This window comes from Epinephelus moara, chromosome 13 (genome assembly GCF_006386435.1).
Source record: "Epinephelus moara isolate mb chromosome 13, YSFRI_EMoa_1.0, whole genome shotgun sequence".
NCBI classification, from domain to species: Eukaryota; Metazoa; Chordata; class Actinopteri; order Perciformes; family Serranidae; genus Epinephelus; species Epinephelus moara.
The window spans coordinates 28127448-28146525 of record NC_065518.1 but is presented as its reverse complement, the minus strand read 5'-3'; the positions used below and the strand labels follow the sequence as shown (position 1 = coordinate 28146525).

Sequence of the window (19078 nt, the reverse complement as noted above, 5' to 3'; positions counted from 1 at the left end):
GCATAGACATGAGAGTTAAGTTAAAGACAAAGACTTTAATCCTGTCATCAAAAAGTCCATAAATCTACTCTCACCTGACTTGAGCCTCAGGTATGATGTCGTCCACCACCACGTATACCATCGCCCCGGCAGCAAACGCCAACGCATATGGCAACAGAGGTTCTGCCAGGACAACAGCAACGGCTCCCAGCAACCCAGCAATAGGCTCTACCATGCCACTTAGCTGGCCATACCTGATGGGAAAACAGGAACCGTCAAATTGTAGTATCTAAACTAAACGTATCTGTACTCAGCACAAGACAAATGTTTTCCTTACCAGAAGGCTTTCCATGTTGAGACCCCTGAACCTCGGAGCGGCAGGCTCACTGCCAAGCCTTCTGGGAAATTCTGGATGCCAATACCGATGGCCAAGTTTCTGAGTGGACAAAAAAAAAAACAGTCAGAGAATATCTCTTTATGTCAGCTATTAACAATCTCGTAGAAGTTTCTGAATCGTTTCATTAGCTACTGAAGCACAGAATACATTGTCTGACACGATGTCTGCCAGATTTCACATGTTGAAGTTTAGTTTCCTTCTGCATGTGAGTGAAACTCAAAAGTAAAAATAAATACAGACTGTTACTGAAACCATAAACCATGAGAGAGGGGAAGAAAAAACAAAATTCTTGAGCCATGCTAACAGCTCTGTGAGGCTAAGGTCAATGGTGCTTTGAGCTGAATGCTAACGTCAGCACAACTAACAGGCTCACAATAGCAATGCTACAGTAACATGCTGATGTTTAGCTGTGATAATGTTTACCATGTTCACCATCACATTTTAGCATGTTAGCATGCTAACCTTTGCTAATATGCTATAAACACAACGTGCAGCTAAGGCCAGAGAGGCTGATGGGAATGTCATGAGTTTTGCAGATATCTGGTCATGAACCAGTGTTCTGTGGGCTCATAAACAAAATTATAATTTTGACCTGATGTGAGGAACATTTCTGTCTGCAGCATACTATAGGGCAAGTGGTTATTGAGATATTTCACTAAAAAAAAATGTCGTGAATGAATGTATGTGCCAAATTTCATGGCTGTCCGTAAGATAGCTCTCAAGACATGTCACTAAAATGACAAATGTTAGGTTCATGATAGTGCTAAATGAAAAGTCAAAGGATCACCAAATGCAGGAGGGTAGATCCTCTGGGGACCATTAATGTCAGTACAAAATATCACAATCCAACCAGTAGTTGTTGATATTTCACTCTGGACTGAAGTGGTAGAACTACTGCCTAACCAACCTAATGATGTAGCCATCCATAGAGCCACACTGCTAGCATGGCTACAGATGCAATGATATTGAAAGACATGAATAATGAACAAAGTGTAATTTAAAACTAGTAAAATCGGATGATAAAAGTAGTTTTCATGGACCAATGCTCACCCCCTGCTCTTACTGTGATTTTATTAGAACATTGTGAGCAATAATGCAAATCCGCAGGATGACAAAGTTGATGTGTTGTTGTAATTTTGAAGAAAAAAAGTGTCCAAAGAGGAATTTAATCCTGGATTATTTACCAAAAAGGGGACAAGTCCAACTATTAACCATTTTAAGTATGAGGGATATTCTGGCATGAAAAGGGTTCCAGCAATGATCCATCAATAAACTGAATTTCTGAATTTCCCCAACAACTGTCAGTGAGGAATGTTGAATCTGCATCCGGATCCAGATCAGTACTGTATCAAAAACAAATAGTGTAAGAAATACATGAGATACGAGAGCAGCATACAGTTAATTTGTTCATCTACAACAAATGTTATTGCCCTGTCTTATCTCTTTCATATGTAAACAAAGTTGCTCAGTGGTGCAGTGTTTAACCACTCTGGACAAACTTTAAACAGTTTGTACTGTTAAAACTGACAAATATACCTGAACCCACTCAGACGGAGGAACCAGTAACCACTGACCAGCTGCTGCTTAACTGTTTTTACAGTTGTGTTCTCACTAGGTGAGTTAATACTTCCTCCAAATGGTTTGTGCTATTATTCCTATTTGTTTGTTTGTTATTTAGCAGATGCTTTGTCACATTTTCATTGAATGTTACGCCATGGCAAAAAGAAAAAGTAATGATGGCATGCTTACTTCAAATTCCATTTAAAAGATTTTTTTTATTTTTTTTATTTATTGGCTTTTTTGCCTTTGTTCATGGGATGCCAGCTCTACCAAGTAAGCTACTGGGCGCCCCTGGAAAACAGATTTCTTAGCACTGGGTGTCAACATTTTCACTGATGTAATGAGCTACTACACTTGCTTGAAATAACATAATCCAGCACATGTGTCCCCTGGTTTTCCTAGAATGTGTTCTAATGTACTGTTGTATTGTGGTTTGATGCTGTCAGTTAGAAAAATAATCACATGAAATCAGTTATTAAAGAATACATATAGAAGACAGTGCAGTCTTGGCAGATAAAACGACTGAGCATAATGACTGAAAACAGGAGGAAACCACAAGCACAAAGTTCCAAAATAATTCAGATGCAGCCTTTCCTTTAATGACATTAAACTCCACAATATGCATAGAGCAGTCGCGCTCCATCTAAGACGATCTGTAAGCGTGAACACACCTCATGAAACAGTCCTCTGCTCTTCCTGCTTCCAGCAAAACAGAAAATGGGCCAGGAAATGTCTCCAGAGGAGCGACTAGCAGAACTTAACCAGTACTCTGACTCACTGTTTGAGTCTCAACCATGGCACAATATTGAAATTGACAGGTAAAGACCCAATTCATGTCTTTTTTGTTTAACTCAAGGTAGTTTGAAGATATCATGCAATATGTAAATTATTTAATGTTCATCATTCAGCACCATCATTGGATCAGAATTTTAATTAACAATTGCTTAACAATTTGTAGCTTTGAACTTAGTGAAATGTTTAACTTAATTTTTTTGTATTCCACCAGTCAGTTAATATGTGTAGACTAATGAATACAACCCTGCACTCAGCACCCTGCAAAGCTACTCTGGACTCTACTCAATCCAACTGGTGAATGGTTACAGAGACCAACTCTTAGCCATTGAAAAGATCAACACGGCTGCATCTGTTGTAAAGATGCTGAGCTCCGCACTGCGTGGGCTCCCCTCGGTGCCAAACGCTGTGGGACTGGGGGCTCTCATCATTGCTATGATGTTGGAGACAGTTGGGAAATCTTTAGGGAAACAAACCATGGGCACAGCTGAAATGCTGCAGAGGGTGTTTGCACAGGAGAAGGCCAATGAGGTGAGAGCCTGATCCTTCCTGAGGATAGCGTGGTTGTCCAGTGTGGTTATATTCTTTAACTGTCTGATTCTACTATGGTGGGAATGTTTAATTAATGTTTTGGTGTTTTCAATAAATACTTTAATTTTATTATCTAAACTCTCAATACTTTCTGACCCACACTCAAATTTCACCAATTTAAACATTCCACTCTTCAACTGTGGAGGTCCGAGACCTGATGGAAGAGTATCTGAAGCGTATGCAGATCAACTTGGGGAGGCCACGGCTTCAACTAGCTGAAACTCGGCAAATAGAGATGGATCTTAGTGTCCAGCTCACACGGCTAAAGGTGCAAAGCATTGAAATCCTTTCATCTATCTTCGAAGGATCATCCTACATTCCAATAACTGACTATTGTCAAATTTAAGCCCTCATCCCTCATCAGCAAAATGTACGATCATCTATAGGCTATTAATTCCATTATGATGTAAATCTCTCCTTTCTTTCTAAGAATTCCATGCTGGATGGACATATGAACTCTGTGCTTTTCAAGCAGTAGGTAAACAGAGCTGCCTTCCACACCCAGATGTTGATCCATCAGGCTCGTCTAGAAGGGGCGGTCGGCTCCAGAGCCATGCAAGCAGCACGGATTTATCAGCAACAGCTCAACCTTCTTCTGAAGACGTACAAGAGCTACCTTAGCAGAGTTATATTTGTGGTAGCTGAGGGTGGGTCAAGTCATTGTTGGGGATGTTTGTATTGTTGTCTCTGCTACAAGGAGAATGAGATTGTTGTTCCAAGATTTCAATGTATCAACTGGCCAGAATATAGCACGTGTTTCCCTGAAAGTGACATAGTTGAAACTATGTTTAAAATACATAAGATTACTTGGGCAAAGACTTATTTCTCAAACTTAGCAGCACAAATTCCAACTCTTGTGAGCCAAAATGACACCTTCTATATCCAACTCTGACCGACTGTCTATGTTTGTGAAGCCATAAGTCCTTTAGAAATGGAAACTTACAGTGATTCACAGAAAAAAACACTAAACACAAAATTTGAAATCTACATAAAATATGAAAGACTGAATTTGTTGTCTTTAATCTTTTAAACATGGTTTTTTCAAAGATGATTTTAATCCTGGAGTATTTACAAATGGTCAGCGATTTTAGAGAGGCTCAGTCTTAAGGAATTATAATCTGGTTCCACCAGACTGATCTGAGGAGTAAAATAGGAAAAGATTAGAACAAAACCTGTTTTGGTCGACCAACTGCCACCTCTCTCTGCAGTACCAGCATGTAACCACTAGATGTCAGCAGCACACAACACAGCCCCAACAGCTACCATATTCAGTCCAGTAATCCAAACTTCAAACTGACCCAAACCACCTTTAATCTTGATCTAAACCCAACCATTTTCAACTGTATACAAAAACTTGATCCATTCTGAAACATCTCAACAGCTATTGGATGGATGGACTGCCTCTCCTTATGTAATGTCTAACTTGTGTTCTGATTCAGCTATTCAGTGCCATTTCACTAAAGATGTACCTTGTATGATGTAAAAAAAATTATTTTATGTGCCCACAGTTTTGGATTTGAGTGAGTATGTTCGCTCAAAAGATGCCCTGTGTTTTGTCCCGTAGTGGCACTTCACATTGCTGCTTTTAATAATCAAGGGTCTTGGGACATATAATGAGACGTGCTGGTTTTGAACTGCTCGTGGGAAGAATGAACATGTAAGAGTTTATCATTCTTGATTGAAAGCTCTGTTTTTGCTGTCTTTCTCTACCTTAAGAACACGCAATGTGAAATTTCTTTCCTCCGACTCTCTTATTTCACTGACTGTTGTCTCTCGTCCAGTCTCCTGTGTGTATCTCACTCACTGTAGTTGCAATGCTTATCAGAATGCACAGATTTGATTGGCTGAGTCGCATTGTGTGAGATGATTTAACCCATGCGATTGGTCTGTGAGGTTGCTGGTTGCTACGCTGCTATAAATGCTGCGCCACTTAACATAGAAACACCCTGTCATAATTCAATAAGTCTCAATCATTTATCAGTCATAGGTCTGGGTCTGGATAGGCTGTGTCTGGGTCCAGACCTGCAGGGTTTCTAGGAATGACTTTGGTGACTCTTTGTGTTTCATCTGGCACCATTATCAAGTCAAAGGTTTTATTTGTTTAACACTTTGTGACGAAAAAACTGCAAAACTAATGACATCCCTTTGAGCCTCACTTGTACTATGTGTTGATGCTACTTAGCTAATAATATCATTCTAACAAATTAGCATGCTGACTTTAGCATTTAGCCTAGGGCTGAGTATAGTCTCACAGAGTCGGTAACACGACTGTACTCTTGTAAATCCTATGACTGCCCAACCTTCTGGTTAGACAATCCAACCAAAGTGCGTCTGCACACAACCCTGATGATGTTCTCGGAACCCATTGGCTGTAATCGGCGTCTGACTTCCGGCAGACGGCGATACAGCCTCTGGGTGCAGACCCCCGATTTTTTGGCATTCCGGTTTGATTTGGGCGGAGGAGGCGAATTTCCGTTTCCGACTTCCGTTTATAAAAGTAAATATGCTGAACCACTGCAATGGATTCAGAGTTTGCAGTGACGCCAATTATGTTCCGCCTCTTTAGTTCACTGCACGGAGCGTTTAACCTGGCAACAACTGCAGCCGGCTCAAACGTGATTGGTCAATATCACGCGGACTACAAACAGCCTACAATCGGAAACCAGGGCTCTTCCGCTCTTCTTCCGGAGGCAAGATCTCCGGGGGTTTTTTCAGTGAATGTAGAGTCTGTATATAAAGACTACCCTGATGACACTCATCAAGTGGAAAACAGCTTCATGTCCACCTTTATTTTAGTTGTATCTGACAGTAAGTTCATTCCCAACAATGAGGCAACAATCGACATAAAAGATCTTCACTTTAAATAAAGCATATTTTAACCTCTTAATTTCTCGACCTGTTATTTGGTGCATTTTGCATTGTGTAAAGGTGGAGTTATGGATGAACTATAGATAGCAAACAGAGACGTGTGCACTTCTGCTTCACAATACTCATGTTTATTCCTCCTGCCACAAATACCAGTAGAAACTGGTGAGTATTTTACCTGATTTATACAACTTAATCACACTGTAAATCTCAGGCTGTATTATAAAGTGTTACCCTTTTTGTGAAATGTTTCTCTTTGTTCAAGAGATAACTATGTTCACCTTGATTCTCTCAAATGGGTCCATAGAGAGGACAGTCTTTTATAATCAGATGCTGATGCACCAGATTGGCCTGGGTGGGTTAGAAAATGGGATATGACCAGAGTTCCACATGTACTGATCAGATATCTCCTACCTCTTGACTATGACTGCTCTCCGCAGTACTATCATTTGACCACTAGATATCAGCAGCGCACAACAACAGCACAGTTATAGGCACGTGTAAAACCTGACCATGTTTGTTCCATGACTTTAAACACACCAAAGTTTTACTCAATTCAAACTGTATGACCTTAATACCAAAATTTAACTGCGTCAAAGCTTCTTACCAGAACCATCAGTAACTTCGGTCTGAATTAGCCTTTTAATTTCTCACTTGCCAGTGTAGAAAGATGCCATACTGCATCAGTGAAAATGTGTATTTCATGTACTTTTCTTTGCCCTAATTCCAATCTTACCTGGCGCTTTCAAAAGTCGCAGATGAAGTCTTTCCAATAGCTCCGAATCCAACCCCAACAGCCAAACCCTCTGCAGATAAAAACACAGACAATTGATCCCTGTTAAGTGTATGCTTTTTCCTTTGACTTCTTTGAAGCACTCTGCTACAAAGAAAAGACAACATTTTTAAGAAGGAGGAAGGACCAAGGTTGGCAAAGTGCAGACAATGAGAAAATGACTGAACAAATCGATATAAGTGGAAACAGTTATAAAGAGCGTTTGCAGGATAAAGAAGTTTCTATGGGCGCGAGATTACATGAGATGCTCTTCATATATTACATGACAGCTTTGGCCTGTTCTGTCAGACAGAGCAGCGTGATCTACTTACACCAACAGTCTGTGGGGATCTGCACTGTGAGAAATGCGCTGTATTCTTTTTATTCTTTTATGTAGTCTCATCTTTTATTGTTAGGTTTTTACAGATGTAACCTGCTGTTAAGGTTTCATCTCTCTATCCATATCTGCAGAGGCACTGTTGACTGTAGAATGAGACATAACCGCTGATCTTCTGATCCATAACTGAGAGATACATAATAGGAATTAGGTCTTATGTTGTTACTAAAGGTACTACATCTAGAACTGCAACTACATAAAGTATTACAATACGAAAGCTGCGCGAAGCGAGCAGCATCCCTCTCCTCTGATGTCCCATTTGCCTCATTTGAAATGCCTGTCATGCATACTTAAAGTACACACCACTCAAACGGAAAGTGAAAAGGTCACAGTGCATGATGTATCTATGAGCGTATTCTTGTGTTTGAGAAGTATGTGTGTATGCATGCGTGCCTGTGTTCGTGTGCACATGCAGTCAGATCTACAGGCTGTTTTGCATTTCATACCAACAAGGCAATATTACGTCTGCTTCATACGCTGACAGGCAGCTGCGTCCTGTCATGTAACTGACAGCTAAGTTATTACAATGCTAAAACATGGTAATTTCCTAATATAAGAGCAAGCATCAAAGAGTTGTACCCACAGAAAGATGAATGGTTTATTCAGTAGCCCCACTGATCAAATCCTAACATACTGAAAGTACTCTACTACAATAACATCTTTCTGAACTAAGACCTTATTTTGAGTTTTGTTATTTCATCCTATGAGTGTGCCAACATTGCGTGTTGAATTGTTAATGCTATCCTGATAGCATGTAAACACATATATAACCTTTACTTAACTAGGAGGTCTCAAACACATCATATTCTATCACTAACACACAGCTGTAGAGCTAAAATGTCAAAGAGGATAAACCCTGTCAGTTAAGGTAAGACATGGCCATCTCTGGAGCCACCAACAGATCCTTTAAATCGTTTAGCCTGACTAGTGGTAATCACCCGAGAAAGGCTAGAATGATTCTCCATGTTTCTCCAGTACCACAATTTTGTTTTCTGTAGCTTCATGACTGTTAAGATTCTTTGAGACAGCAAGCAGGTAACCATCCTGTTTTAGTTGGTGGCTAATTCTGACACCTTCTTTGGGTAGTGTAATCTATGGCACATAAGATCATCATATATTTGTAGTGTCGCTGTCTTGTTAGAACTATTTATTTCTAAAACGTCAACTCTTCATGACCTCAGAAAAACAGTCCTGTTTTCAGCTTTGTGAAGATGTAGTTTCCAGCTGATCCAAGAGGCATTTTAAAGATTTAAATTTAGCTTAAGACACAGCAGATGTTTTTCAGCACATTAAGGAACACTTCATCCCTTGGTTTTTGAGATATTACGTGTCAAATAGTGAGCTTTAGAGGTGGTAATAGGCAGATTTTGACTTTGGAGCTGCTCAGCATTTCTTCTACTTTTTTCCAAGTGTCCACTCCTGTATTGCAGCAAAAAACAAAACAAACCCTTGTGGCCCAAAAAGCACTTTCCCCATAGACCTTTTTCAGGCAGACATTTTGACATGTCATAGTAGGGCAAGCACAGGAGTATTTAGTAACATGGTATTGTGCATGCTGGCTCACTTAAATAATTTACTGGCACACTTAATGGAACCAAGCCATCATTCATGTTACCAATTTCACCTTCCTGCTGTGACAAGTAAAAGATTCTGCTGTGAAAAAGGTCCACTGACCACCATTACAAAAGAGGCACCTGTTAAAGTGTGCACATGGTTAATTATGACTTAAATATAAATATTTGATTGATAATGGTTTTATACATGTTACTACAGGCTTTTTTATACTTTTTATTGCCACTCGAAATTAATAGGGCTGTAGTCATCCAAAGAAAATCTTGGTCGACTGAAGTCGTACATAATCTTCAACTAATCGATTAGTCATGGGGGGAAAAAATCTGCACGTTATTTTTACTTCTGCGGTGGTGTGTCTGTCACTCTGCAGTTACACATCCAAAACACTAGTCGGCGGTGGAGGACTCTGTTAAGTGCTGTAAAGTTTACTTGATTCAAAACACACATTAAACACACATTAAACATGGCTTAATAGAGACAATTTCAAACACAAGTACGCAAATTGGCTTCACTATAAATCGCAGCATTGACAGACAAACACTTGTGTTAATCCGGACACATTTCCCCCACCAATACAACATGCTAACGATATTAGCACAAGTCTATGGCATTTTACATTGTAAAAATTAGCCTAGCGGCTAACGATCTTTTCCTCTTCTCATATAAAACCAGGGACAACAGCAACATGTAACAAAGGAAATGGCACACAGTTTGGCCCCATTACAACTCACAAAGTTCACTGACAAAACATCTGTCCCGTAGGCCTACTGAACACTTTTCCAAGCAAATACAACATGCTAACGTTATTAGCGCCAGCCTATGGCATTTTACATTGTATAAATTAGCCTAGCGACGAGCGGAGATTTCCTCTGCTCATATGAAGCCAGGATAAATCCCGAAGTATAAATCCCTGAAGGATAAATCACACACACAAATTAAAATGCTATTTTAGTGGAGGCTTTACTGTCTTCACAATTTATTGTTTATCTGTTAAATACAAGTAAAAACAAGCTTAGTTTCCACTGAGGGAAATGGTTTCAGCTTACAGAAACTGACAGGAGGTCTCGTTACTGCGACGCTGAGCGTGAGGGTGGGCGAGTTCAACTTTCTGTCAACACAGGTAACTTAGCCTGTCCCCCCGCAGCAGAAAATAGTGGATTAATCTTGGAAAGCTGTTGATGTAGCACTTTTCTCCTTATGAAAGTAACACAGCGATTATTCAACCAATGAGAATTTGGTCGGACGAGAGCATATCGACCAAATAATCGACCAGTCGACCAGGAGACTACAGCCCCTAGAAATTAAATTTCAAAAATCTAAACTGGAAAAAAACAAACACCAACACAAAAACATGAACCAGCATCAATTACTTAGGATTAAAGACAATTTTGCCAAAAGTTCATTGTTACATAAAATATGACTTTTTGGGATATTTTTGGCCAGTTTTGTGTTTCTCACTCTTGCACTGCCTTGATTCTCATCATGAGTTTTAAATAATAATATTTTTTCAGGAAAATACACCAAGCCTCATGTGCACTGCCTTGTACCTGTCCCAACAATGCCACAGATTCTTGGTTAAACTGTCAACTTTTGTCACAATTTGCACCGTGCTGTCCAAGGTACAATGACAGATGGCAAGCAGACAGTGAATCCTCTGCTTTGAACATCTCAGCCAGAAACAAATGTAAGTGTTACTGGTACTGGCATTCTGATCTGTGTGACATTAATGCAAGAGGCACTCAGAGATTATATTTAAAAAAAGATGTTAGCAATCATTTTGAGATTTTACAATGCATTGTCAGAAAATCCTACTTCCCAAGTCTTACCATATTTAAGACTCCTGACCAATAACAGCCGTTTTCTTTTAAAAAAAACTAATAATTTCAATGCCTTTGAAGACTTTTTAAGGATGTGCGGGTACCCTGTTATATTTGTAAAACTTTCTTCCAGCTGAGAAAAATCTAAATTTAAGATTTATGTCTCAGACTGACACAATGTAAAGTCTAGTCCTCAGGGGAGCGTCATCTCTCCTGTGCTGTTTACTCTTTATACTAATGAATGTCGAGCCAATTCATCTGACGTTTTTAATGTAAAATTTGCCGACGATACAGTTATTGTTGGTTTGATAACGGAGGATGAAATTAAATATCGTGATTGTGTGGGTGAGTTTGTTAACTGGTGTCGTGCAAGTTTTCTTCAGCTGAACACAGAGAAAACAAAGGAAATGATTTTTGATTTTAGGGTGGATAAAAGAACACACCAACATTTAGCTACTGACAATGATTGTATTGAAACTGTAAATGAATTTAAATATTTGGGCACGGTCACTGATAACAAACTGACGTGGAACTCAAACACAAATGCTATTTATAGTAAAGGACTGCAAAGACTATACTTTATGCGGAAGCTTAGACAGTTTGGTGTTGACAAACATATTATGCTTCTGTTCTATCGTTCCTTTCTAGAGAGTATTTTGACTTTTTGTTTTATTGCCTGGTTTTCTTCACTCTCAGTTGTCAATAAGAACAAGCTTAATAAGATTGTCAACATGTCCAGCAAGATTGTGGGTCAGAAGCAGCGCAGCATAACAGAGCTTTGTGAGTCCCGGGTAGCGGGAAAGGGACGGGCAATCCTCGCTGATGTATTACATCCTCTGCATGGTGAATATGAATTATTACCATCAGGACGGAGGTACAGAGTGCCGCCTCTTATGCTGCTGTGTGGGCACTTTGGTTGTATCGTCTGTTGTATCGTTTGATGGATGTTTAAATTGTCTTTATTGTATGTCCAATGTTATGAATTGTCTGAGGGTTTTGTTTTTTTTGTTTTTTTTAAGAAAAAATTTCTGAAAGGACAATAAACAATATCTATTTATCTATCTATGAGCCAAGCAGGAATTCGTGGGTGGAGCCAGTGGAGGGCCACTACTGCGCATTTTCATCGGGCCTCATACCCTGGAGGTAAACAAGAAGGTAGAAATTTCTTTAGCATATGCACCAGGTCAGCAATTCTCATTGGACTGAATAAGTGCACTCTTAGGGTCTGGTATCCAGCTCTAATACATCCATGATTTGGACAGAGCCAGGCTACATGTTCCTTTCGATTTCCTGTCATTATGATAGGCTAAGCTAAGTAGCTGCTGGCTGGAGCTTTGTATTTATTGTACAGGCACAGTATCAAAACTCTAAATCAACTTTCGGCAAGAGAGTGAAAAGGCGTGCTTCTAACTTAACCAAGAATTGTCAACATAGGCAACTCCTTGCCACCGTCTTTACTGCCATGAGGGCAGGCCTGCTGCCATGTTTGTGAAATCACCTCATCAACCTCACAGATGTTATTGTGTAACTGCAGACTTTTAGTTTTTCTATTTTTCTTTTCCTTTGGGGCTAGTGTCATGAGTAAAAAAATATGGGGCTGTTAAGGCTTCAAAGTATGTCTCATTTCCCTTTAATACAAAAACAACTGGTCTTTTCCAACCCCTCCTCTCCATCCCTCAGTGTTCTTCCCCTGTTGATCCTCTCTGTCTCTCTTCCTGCAATATTAATAGCCTACATCAAGCTGCTGCCTTAAACCAAGAACAAGCGACAAAGATAAAGTTAAGAGAGAATAAGAGAATTATGATGAGGCAAAACAGAGATGAAAGACAGAAACAGTGGAGAGACCATACAAAGGCAGGAGAGTATCCTGATGGCTCAGAGGCCACTTCATGATAATCTAACGTCTGTCATTATCTCTGATAACAATGCACACCGGCTCTAATCAACTTTCCACCAGCCCATGACAGGCGGACATATTGCAGAGCTATTATGGACGAAAGCACACTTGAGTTACAATGTGTGTTCCCTGTACTATTCATCTCAATCCTCTGGAACTGTCTGAGATGCCATGGGGCCAGTGGAAACTCCATCTGCACTGAAAAACCTTGATGAGTGATCGTGAATAAAACATGAGCTGAGAGTGTCAGTGTTTGCCGTTTGGCACAGCTTGTACAAGGCTAGGGGCATAATCCAAGTTAATCTTGACTGATTTAAATTGGTCCATCAGACAGTAGGGCTGCTGATTTAATACAACAGTAAGAAAAAAAATTGTAGCAGCTGCTCACCTGTGGTACTGCTACACAGCTGGAAATGTGCGCTGGGGGTTTGGGAGTGTTTTGCAAGTCCACTGAGCTGGAAGTTTTTGTTCCAAAACAGAGTCCAGGGCTGGAAGGGGAGCACTAAACGCCCCCACATCTGTCGGCTTTAACTCATGAGACACGTGTCTTAGTGTTCTGCCACATCTCATGGCAGTTAAAAGGATATCTCAAGGATTGTTACAATATTTACAAACCTAAACCTGACTTTCTTGGCTTTGTAGCACTACACTGACAGTAGGAGTAGTGGGCCAGCTGTAGAGGATTAGGTAGTGGAGTCAACTGTGATGTGGCTGAACCAGCAAGCAATCTGCATTGGAGCAGAGAGCAGCGCCTTGGTTTCCCAGGGAAGAACGGCTGCATCAGGGGGAAACGCAGCGGGACAAGGACGAAGGTTAAGGAGGCGAAAGTCAGAGTGGGGTGGGTGGGATAAGTGGTGGATGGGTCCAACAAACCACAACTTTCACCCAAGAGAGCGGTGTTCACAACCCGTAAGATTCTAAAGCCAAACCCTGTTCTTTTTTTCCAAAATCTAACCATGCGTGTTTGTTGTTGAAGAAAAAAAACAACGTCAATTTGCTGCTTTGTGCCGATGTAGTGTGTTTATTTTGAAAAAGACTGTATGTATGTATGTTAAATTTCCTGTAAAGACGTAAGTGTATCTTGAAAGAAGACAATGCATGTAACAGGCAGAACTTGACACAGCGTCCCAGAACGTCAACAACCAACGCACCCAGGGTACCTTGCATGTTGTGTGGACGTGAAAACCAACTGACAATACATGACAAGGTCGGAATGAGAACGTATTGATTACGTCACTTTAAAGATGTTGATATGATATGTATAAAACATGCAGATGCAGCATTTTAGTGGTTTGCAAAAACATACAGTGCTAACATTTTCATCCGCCAACTGGGCTGCTGATGGTCAACCACTTCAGTCCTGAAGGAAATGTACTGGAATAATTCTCTTTAGCTTCTATACAGACATCCAATGCATGTTCCTCAGAGGATGAAACCTAAAGGCTTCAGTGATCGTCTTACTTTTCATCTAATGCCGTCATGAGGTCTAAATTTAAATGTATCCAGTTTGGTTCATGATCACTTTTATGCTTTGATGAAACTTTTCCTCCTCCACAGGAGACAAAGGGCCATTGAATGGTTTGATGAGTGTGAAGATGATGTGAATCATATCCTTTGACTTTCACAGTCCCCAGATCATGTTAGACAGTGCTCTCCACCATCATTATCCAACAATGAATGAGGGAATATCTTTCAGAATAGTGTTCAACCCCCCAGTGGAGTAAAGAGTCTATGCTAAGGAACACTGAAGCTGTTAGGTTTTCCATTTAATTCTTACCCTACTGCATTATGGGCGGTATGAGCTTTTTGTTAAAGAAATACACCACCAACATCCCCATATATCAATTGCTCAACTGTGTAATGTTGAATTTGTGAGGAAAACTTTCTCATATGCCTCCACATTGAATGAAGAATCCAAAAACAGCAAGCATCCTTGATGGATTGAAGTAAAGGGGTCCATGTTTGACATCTGTTTACAAACTTTCGCACAACTTGTGCAGTATAATCTAAGTCTTATTCATCCATCTGCGTGCACAGATGCATGTGCAAATATGCATGACTGGGAAGTGGTGAACACACGACTGGATAAATGAGACTTGATTACACTGCACAAGTTGTTTGAGAGTTTGTATAAAGATGCTTTCATAAAGTTTTGTTGTTAATCCTGTTTACTTCAACTCATCAAGGATGTTTGCCTTATTTGGATTATTTTTTCACTTAAGAGGCGTGCTAGAAGAACATTTTCTTGCCAGATTCAATGCAACATGGGGCGAGTAATTATACAAATGATCATTTTGGGGGCGAGATATTCCTTTAATACCAAAAAGGGTTGTTAAGGAATCAGAACAATAACCATCAAGTCATGAAACAGTGTCAGAGGGTTTTTCAAATGCACACGCATTAAAAGTCTAAATAAGCTACGGTATAGAAAACCTAGTGTCTCTGGCAAATCGTTGAGACAGACTGACATGATTCTTGAGAATATAGCTTAGTGTGAATCTTCAATTCTGTCAGCAGAGATGAGAGATATTGTCACCTGTGCACATCGTGATTTTTTACTCCCCAGAGGACACTCAGACTGGTTGTGTGTGTGTGTGTGTGTGTGTGTGTGTAGGTGGGTGTCTACGTATGTGCAGCGGCTGGTCCTATCCAATTCCTGCTTAATGTTCTATGCTCTTTTAAGCGAGCCTGACGATAGTGCTGCTGACAGCCCATTGTCACAGCAGCCACTCATTTCCATCGCACTTTCCTTTAATCTCGTCTCCTCGCTCGTCTACACTCCTTTTTCCACTGAGCCTGCCATTACTGCGCCTCCTCTCTCTCTCAGCTTCCTCCCCTTTTTTTCCCTTACTGCAGAATTGTGACGTTTTAAGTTAATTTTACTCTTCTTTTCATCTGTTTTGTGATGAGATGTTTCTTACAAGCACATCAAAGTCTCCTCTCATCGCTCTTTATGCTGTTGCTTTTTCATCCTCCCTGTCATCAGGTGACATCAAGGTGACATTTCAGAATGTAAAATTATCCACTGGATCATAAGATACAAATTATTGGACGAAAACCATGACTTCATCCCCTGCAATACTACGACATCTAAAGAAATCTAATTGGTGGTAACTCGTCTTTTATATTTAGAGTGACTCTGCTTTCTGCTGCTGAGTTTCTGCTTTAGTTCAGATAAAACAACTGTTATATCCACTTAGCTCTCCATGACTTTGCATTCTGTGAATTCTTAAATAGCAGTCAAGTTATGGACAGGCTTTATTCCTATCTTCCCAATTTCTAAGTATATTTGATCAAATTTTAGTATCACTATTTATTGATCTGCTCCTGTTTAAATTAACCTCTATTGCTGATAATGCAAACTTAAAACATCTTCCATGTGTACCTGTTGTCATTATAAATTCAGGATAATGTACTCTTCCACAGCACCTATTGAATCAATACTCACAGTCACGTCAGACTCACCACTGCTGCTCTGAGTGTGTCTTTGTAACTGAAATTCTGTTCTCAATAATTGCCTCTTCTTTGCCATGCTTCCACCCAGTGTTCAGCTGCTATTACTGAAACTCAAGACTTTGCGCACAGATGTTTTCGAGAGCCTTCCAGCAGCTCAAAGGGCCCAATCCACCTCTCTTTTCCAAAAACTGAAGTGTCAAAAACTGCAGGCCATTGGAAGCTGGCTAGGAAAGCCAGTCAATCCCCATAGACCCCCATGTTAAAATGCCCAATTTTACAGCTGAAATAAACATGTTTACAGTCTGGTGCAAAAACAGTTTTGGTCTGTATAGCTAATCTTAACATTGTGACAACTGTACGGGGATTGAATTTTTATATAACTCAACCACGAAAACCAAGATGGCAATGCAGAAGTACCGAATTTGAACATGAGTCCACAAACCAATGGCTGAGGCACAAGCCACCCTACAGCATCTGTCTGTGATGTACCAGGCTTTTAACTAATTCCAGTGTGAACTGATCTGCTGCAATGATGTAGGAGAGTGAGAAAGTCCAAACAGGGCGGGAGGGAGCGGTGGTGGATGGTTCAAACACACACTGGACTTTTACCAAGCAGACAGCTGTTTGTGTCTCATGTGAAACCAAAAGTTAACTCTGAGATTTTTTAATGGCGCAATGAAATTACTAACATATGTCATGTGACGTAGTCGTTAACTTGTGGTAACAAATGTAGTTGTTTTAACCCATAGACTGTATATAATATAATAATGGACGTAGCTACCGAGACGTCACCCACTGCTTTGTAGACTGTTGTTTTTTAAACCTTGAGTTAGACATTTTGACCATCAGCATCTTGAACTTTCTGAGCCAGAGGTGACCATATTTGGATGAGAGGTTGAGCTGTGGAGGAGCAAGGGGTGGAGCTGACTCAAAGAATTAATTTTTTGTGGCGAAACATTAGCGTCCGGTTGTAGCAGACAGCCTGTTTGACCTGATTATTTGGTATTTTGTAGCGTGGGGCAGGTTAGGCCTAGGCTGCTCCCCTGAACCTTCATTGGCAGGCTTAATTGCTTGTCTGGTGCCCAATTAGTTTAACTAATCCCAATTAATAATTGCGATAATAAATGTTGTTCTTTCAGGCCTTAAGTTACGCTACACAGTGTCCACAGAAGTATATTTTGAAAGGTACTGTATGAATGTAACAAGCAGAAGTTGACAAGTCCAAAACTGATGGTCTTAGACCTCAAGCTGTTGCATATACACATATACCATTTTTGCTATATCCCCCACAAGTGTTTGTGAGGTTGTGTCTGTGAATGCATGGATGCATGCATATGTGTGGTCACAGCTATTGCAAATTCATGCTTCTTCTGACAAAATGTTAGAGAATCATGAACTATGCCCATAATTATAGAAACTGATAGTTTCATCCCACCAACAATCTAAAATCCAAAGATGTTCGGTATACTTTATATCTATTTGTTCCCTTTTGAAAAAGCCATAGCTCCATTAAAGTGCCAAAAAACTAATGTTCAGTTCTGCTCAGCCGAGCTTACCTGAGGCTAATTACAGCCTTCCTTCAACATCTGTTACTTTTTCAGTCTCCCTTTCAAACTCGATGCCGACTGATTCAGAATGATGCTCATGCACTGTATGGTCAAAGACAGGGATGGGATTTATGGCTGAGCTGACAAAGAGTTGCAGAAGTTATCGACTGTCACACCAGATAAGAGGCGAAAATTAGCGTGTCGAGCCAGGTATCATGTTTCCATCACTGCTGATTGGAGCTGAACCCGATAAATACCTGTGACTAGTGCAGAGTCATTTGTCCCAGCAATGAAGGCCGATTGAACCCTTTCCCACTAAACACAAAAACCAAATGTTAATGGGTTATAAGTGGATTTTTTTGTCCAGTAGGAACAGGGCTTCATTATACTTAGACCAACTGCGGGCAGTAGCTGTCAGCGACCTTGCTCCATCAATCACACTATCAACCCTAATGGTGGGGTGAGAGGATGGACATCAATCTCCTGCTCAGTTTGATGAACCATCACTGAACTTCTGTCACAGCTCTGTCTCTTTGGTAAAATGGAGAGTCTAGAGCCTCTCTGAAGATCGGTACATTATTATGCAGCTGCTGTTTGTGTTGTTCAAGAAGAAGAGGAGAACAATGCATTAGCACCTCAGGAAGAGGGTTTCTATTCCCACTGGGACAGCTAGGTGTCGAAAAATAAGTAAGTGCACTTATCACACCCTGGGAAAAAGCACTCACTAAATGGCTGACTTTTTTAGCACCTAATATTACAAAAGATTACTGTTCAATATCGCTATTAAAGCCAAACAGAGATTTCTATATAAAACTGACCTCTTTCATCAGCCTTAATCACAAAATGGGGTTATCACAGTGTTGAGCCACTAAGAGAAAGAATGCAAGGTCCTCTGTGTTTCTGGCTGATGTTCAATTACGTGATTACTGGGTGAAGACGCACTTCAAAGAAGCCTTTTACTGCAATTTGGGGCTGAAAGATTACACATAACGCAAGAATGCAAAATAATGGCTCCCACTACATGTCATAGTATGGTAAATATATATTTTTATTTTATGATTTTAATGTTGATATATCATAGTCTGGACACGGTTGCTTGTATGAACACAGGAAAACACATGCCCATAATAATGTTTTTCTACTTAAAGCTTCTGCATGTGATATTCAGAGCACTAACATAGCCGCAAACATCTATTTGCTATATGGAGTATTTGCGTCTTGAACGGAGAATGAAGTCATGCTCCCTCTGTGTTTGCTGTAATCCAAGCTTTTCTGCAGAGTTGTGGTAGACGGTCTGGTGCAAGGTAGACATGCATGAGAGTCCCTGGGCCCTATTTAGATGGTCTAAAGCGGACGGCGGAGGGCGCATAATCCATGTCGCAAGTGTCATTGCTATTTAGATGCAGGCGCAGTTGTCATTTTCACGCCCTGCGCCC

General features: G+C 40.3%; 1 protein-coding gene across 2 annotated transcripts in view; it reads right to left on the bottom strand.

Moving 5' to 3' along the window:
• Window positions 1-19078, bottom strand: part of LOC126399539 (zinc transporter ZIP11-like) — a 188265-nt gene that overhangs the window by 913 nt on the left and 168274 nt on the right. For both annotated transcript variants that reach the window (XM_050059568.1, XM_050059569.1), the window contains exons 7-9: window positions 6921-6990; window positions 317-415; window positions 75-233 (exon numbers count right to left, since the gene is read on the bottom strand). In XM_050059568.1, coding sequence (XP_049915525.1) covers window positions 75-233; window positions 317-415; window positions 6921-6990 — 328 coding nt within the window. The remainder of the gene's footprint in view (window positions 1-74; window positions 234-316; window positions 416-6920; window positions 6991-19078) is intronic.